General features: G+C 33.7%; 1 protein-coding gene across 1 annotated transcript; it reads left to right on the forward strand.

Moving 5' to 3' along the window:
* Positions 1-266: 266 nt before the first annotated feature.
* LOC138324568 (very long chain fatty acid elongase 6-like) lies at positions 267-2,061 on the forward strand. The gene has a single exon (XM_069269618.1). It carries the CDS (start codon positions 269-271, stop codon positions 1,088-1,090), a length of 822 nt encoding a protein of 273 aa, XP_069125719.1. The 5' UTR covers positions 267-268; the 3' UTR covers positions 1,091-2,061.
* The last annotated feature ends 2,495 nt before the right edge of the window (positions 2,062-4,556 follow it).

Genomic DNA, 4,556 nt, shown 5'->3' on the forward strand with positions numbered 1-4,556 from the left:
ATACTTAGTGATATGCATTAAACAACAGTTTGAACTAATATTACATTAACCGTGTCCAATACGCTTCCGGCCTCCGTTTATTCATGCAAATAGAAATTGCAATAACGGAACATGCTTGCACGGACAATTCTGATTGGTTCCCTGAAACATATAATTACTTCAATTTCCAACTACTCATACACTTTCTGGTCGCCTAAGAATAAGTCGATATAACATCCTTCATATATTCAGCAGGTATCATTTGCGTTTTCGGAATTCTTCCTAAAACATGAATGCATACAACAACTCGTTTTTGTTGCCATTTGAGCGAAACTGTGACAGTACTGCGTATTTACAATACATGAACAGCCACTGGTCCGACAGTATAGTATATTCCATTGTCTACATAGCTGTTATATTCGCTGGCAAAAAATGGATGGAGAACCGTCCTAGATTCGACTTGAGGCCCTGTTTAGCAACATGGAGTGCTGTTTTGGGTATATTCAGTTTGTTTGGTGCTCTGAGGAATGTTCCAGAACTTGTGTCCTCAGTAAGAGACTATGGAATGGAGTTTTCGGTATGTAATAAAAGATATCTACTCAAAGTCAACGGACTATGGTGTTGCTTGTTTGCAATATCCAAGGTAATTGAGCTCGGAGACACAGTGTTCATTGTGTTACGAAAGCAACAACTGATATTCTTGCACTGGTACCATCATGTCACTGTTCTGATATACGTCTGGTACATGGCACATGCACAACTCGGAATGGGGAGATGGTTTATCGCAATGAACTACACGGTCCACGCTGTCATGTATAGTTACTATGCACTTCGAGCAATGAAATTCCGTATACCAAAGTTCGTCAGTATGGCGATTACTTCACTTCAAATAACTCAGATGGTGGTTGGTTTCTCTGTTACGTGTTACACCTACTTGTTGATGCAGGGAGATGACACCTGTCTTGGTGAATCTCTTATACCTGTTGTATATGCACTGCTTATGTATGCATCGTATTTCGTTCTTTTCGCTCGAGTCTTTTATGTAAACTATCTTGCCGAAAAGCCAAAATTAGGAAGTCATTACACTACAAACGGAAAGAAATTGAGTTGATTTTCATCATGTTTTCTTTGCTCGAATCTTTTATAAAAATTATCTTGCCAAAAAGCCAAAATTTGGAATTACTTGACAGCAAACGGAAAGAAATTGAATTGATTTTTCATCGTGTTTTCTTTGCTCGAGTCTTTTATATAAACTAATTTGCCGGAAAGCCATAGTTCAACAAATCTTGCACAGCAAACGGAAAGAAATGATTTACTTGATTTTCCATCATGTTCTCTTTGCTCGAGTCTATTATATAAACTTTCTTGTCGTAAAGCCAAAGTTTAGCAAATCTTGCACGGCAAACAGATAGAAATTGGCTTGATTTCCCACAAAGTGATGCCGGCATACCATTTTCACACGCAACATATGTTATGCTTTTCCTACAAAGCTTTAGTCAGTGCAATGGAAACCATCGGAGATTCCTATCAGTATTGATGAATGCTCCACATAAAATTTGTGAATTTGATATGCTTATCATTAATATAAAAATGGCGACAACATTTTACGGATTTTATTGCTGGTATTTTAACTACACGACAATGAAATTGTGAATTCGATGAACATAACTCAACACAAATTTGTGAATTTAATATACTTATCATTAATATAGAAATGGCGATAACATTTTACGGATTTTATTGCTGGTAATTTAAATACACGACAATTAAATTGTGAATTTGATGCGGTACTCAGGACGACATTTTGTTTTAACGCCAACACATATTGGAGATACGTTTTCATTACTGTGTGTCGTCAACTTTCAACATCACCAGAACATGGATTTGAGGACAAACAAATCAGTATGGTACAAGAAGAGACGTTTCCTTCCAATGGTAACAAATCATGGTGACCCGTTTTTTTATACTTTTGCATAGGTGGGCAACAATTTGTTTTTCTTTTTTCTCTGTTTCTGTATATTTTCAAAAAAAGATTTTACTACAGAATTATGATTACATTTAATTAAAGTAATACTATTTCAATTGTAATGTGTGTTATATATCCAAGTCATCATGAATATGTTGTATTATGACGTTAGGAGACGGCTGTTGAAGTTGGAATAACTTGTGCCTGATCCTTTTGTGTTTATGATGAAATATGTTTAAAGTAAAGTGCACTTTTGTGATATCCACCCAAGGACTATGTCATAGTCAAATTGCAGACATTTCAAGAGAAAAAAATCCGAACCAATCAAATGCTTACGGAGACTTAACGAGAGTGATAGTAAGCTCCTAAATATCGAGGAAGATGTTTATCAGACACCTACTAGTAGAGTAATTGTTCATCATTTACTGTGGATTTAGATAGTGCATGTACTTATTTCAATTTGTTGATAATATGGTAGTATATAGACATAAGATCAAGTGGATGTCAACTTTGACCTTTAAACCTTGACCTACACTGTTATCTTCATTTCAGGATCGGTAGATAGATAGATAATACAACAATTACTCTGGTACGGCACGATTGGTCATGGATTATATTTAAAGGCCCACTTCCTTTCGGAAACGGCTTTTCATTTTTTTAAATGGGAATGTAAAACGAAATTGGCAATTTTGTAGAGTCACAAAAGCTATTAGCATACCGTTAATACTACACTTATCATCATATTTTGAACAATTTGATTAAAATGAATCAAATGCTAATTTTCATAACGCGGGTCGTCTTATATTTTCCTCCTTCGTCTTAATTACTGAACGTTATTATCTATCACTGGGCCAGGCGGCAAACAGCGAAACGACTCTCCACTGTTAACATGGTTTAGGCTGAGGACCAGTTGTTTGGTGTCATTACCTCATCTAAGCCTATCGATATATATATATATATATATATATATATATATATATATATTATATTATTATTATTATTTTATTATTTTATACGAAACTTTTAATGTTTGCTTCGGAAATGTAGTGGGACATAAAAAAAGAGATTTGAGACGATTGCTTCTTTTTCGAAAATTCTTTACGAAACTTTTAATGTTTGCTTCGGAAATGTAGTGGGACATAAAAAAGAGATTTGAGACGATTGCTTCTTTTTCGAAAATTCGAAAAAAAAAACTTGAAACACCTTCCTATGGACTATTACTGACAGATTAAAGTTGCTCCACTGCTGACAAATGTTATTTCTTCTCTATCAAAAACAGGAGCAGACGATTTAGTATTTTTCTTCAGTTGCAAAAGTTACTTACTTTACACCATTACCACCATTGAAAAGTTTGAGCTTCTAATTTTAGTTAAAGTTAAAAATATGAAAAATAATTAATTGCATCCCGAAAAAATTCCCTGTCACTATATTTTATATGGAATGAAGTAATAATTGCGCATGCACCAATGGCGAAATAAATTATTTTATATTATTTTTTGTGTTAATTAGACATATATATATACACGATTAAACACCAATTATTATTCAACTGATGAATATCATTTATGCTCTGTCAGCGGCGGAGCATCTTTAAATAATTTTATTTCAAGAGCTTTTGTAGTTTATTTGTAAAAAAAATATATCCCGAGCATTTTTAATAGGGAAAAAAATTAATATAAGTATAAGCAAGCTAGTTTTGTAAACATTGCGTAGATGTTCCATTTGGTTTGTTCTGTGGTAAAAACTGAAAATGTTTTGTTGTATCGCGTTTAACTATTTAAATCTATGACTATATGAAGAATTCAGAACTACCAGTCAAGCAATATTGTAACTTGTGTGGAACAAACCTTCCACGAGATATAGCTACATATGATATCGAATGTAACTTGTGAATAATTTTGATTAGTGATTTTGCATTGGAAAATTACTATTCATTTACTGATATAATAGCTATATCAGCTATTATAAAGTGTATTTATAGATATAACGATGAGTTCCATACGTTATATCACTTGGGATGTTTTTAATGTATTAGCCACGTCTGTAATACACTATAAAGCAGGATTTATTCAAAGTCAAATGAACACGAATGTTTTACAAACTTATGACAATTACTCCTTCATGCAATAAAGCGGTGTCCCATGCTAAATTACGTCCATAAACTAGTTTGCTCTTTTTCTTCTCATATTTTGACATATTTTGACATATCGTTGACATTTCTGACATAATCCTGGGTAGTTCAACCAAGTACTTTTCAACTGGTGTACATCTACACATGTACTTTAGTATGTATTTTGATGACTTCCTGTATTGGTCTGTGTTAAACAATACTCTAACTCAAAGTAGATATCCATGGCGATTTGTTTTGTCGCAGTTTACACTCAACTTACTATATTGACACTCTTTCGCGCTGGTTATTTTCGCAAATTCTGATTCCCGGGAAATATACGATCTTTAGTCGCACACGAAATCCAGATGGTTTACAGTATGTAATCAAGGCAATGGTTGTAAAATAAAATAATAAAAAAACTGTAAGTATAGGTAAAATGGTGCCGGTGTAACGTTGAAAATGGACCTCCGTTGAAAATTGACCTCGGGTCAGTTTTCAACG

This window comes from Argopecten irradians, chromosome 5 (genome assembly GCF_041381155.1).
Source record: "Argopecten irradians isolate NY chromosome 5, Ai_NY, whole genome shotgun sequence".
NCBI classification, from domain to species: domain Eukaryota; kingdom Metazoa; phylum Mollusca; class Bivalvia; order Pectinida; family Pectinidae; genus Argopecten; species Argopecten irradians.

Bases quoted from the DNA above. Each gene is read 5' to 3' on its own strand.
- LOC138324568 (XM_069269618.1), top strand. From the start codon at position 269: ATGAATGCATACAACAACTCGTTTTTGTTGCCATTTGAGCGAAACTGT.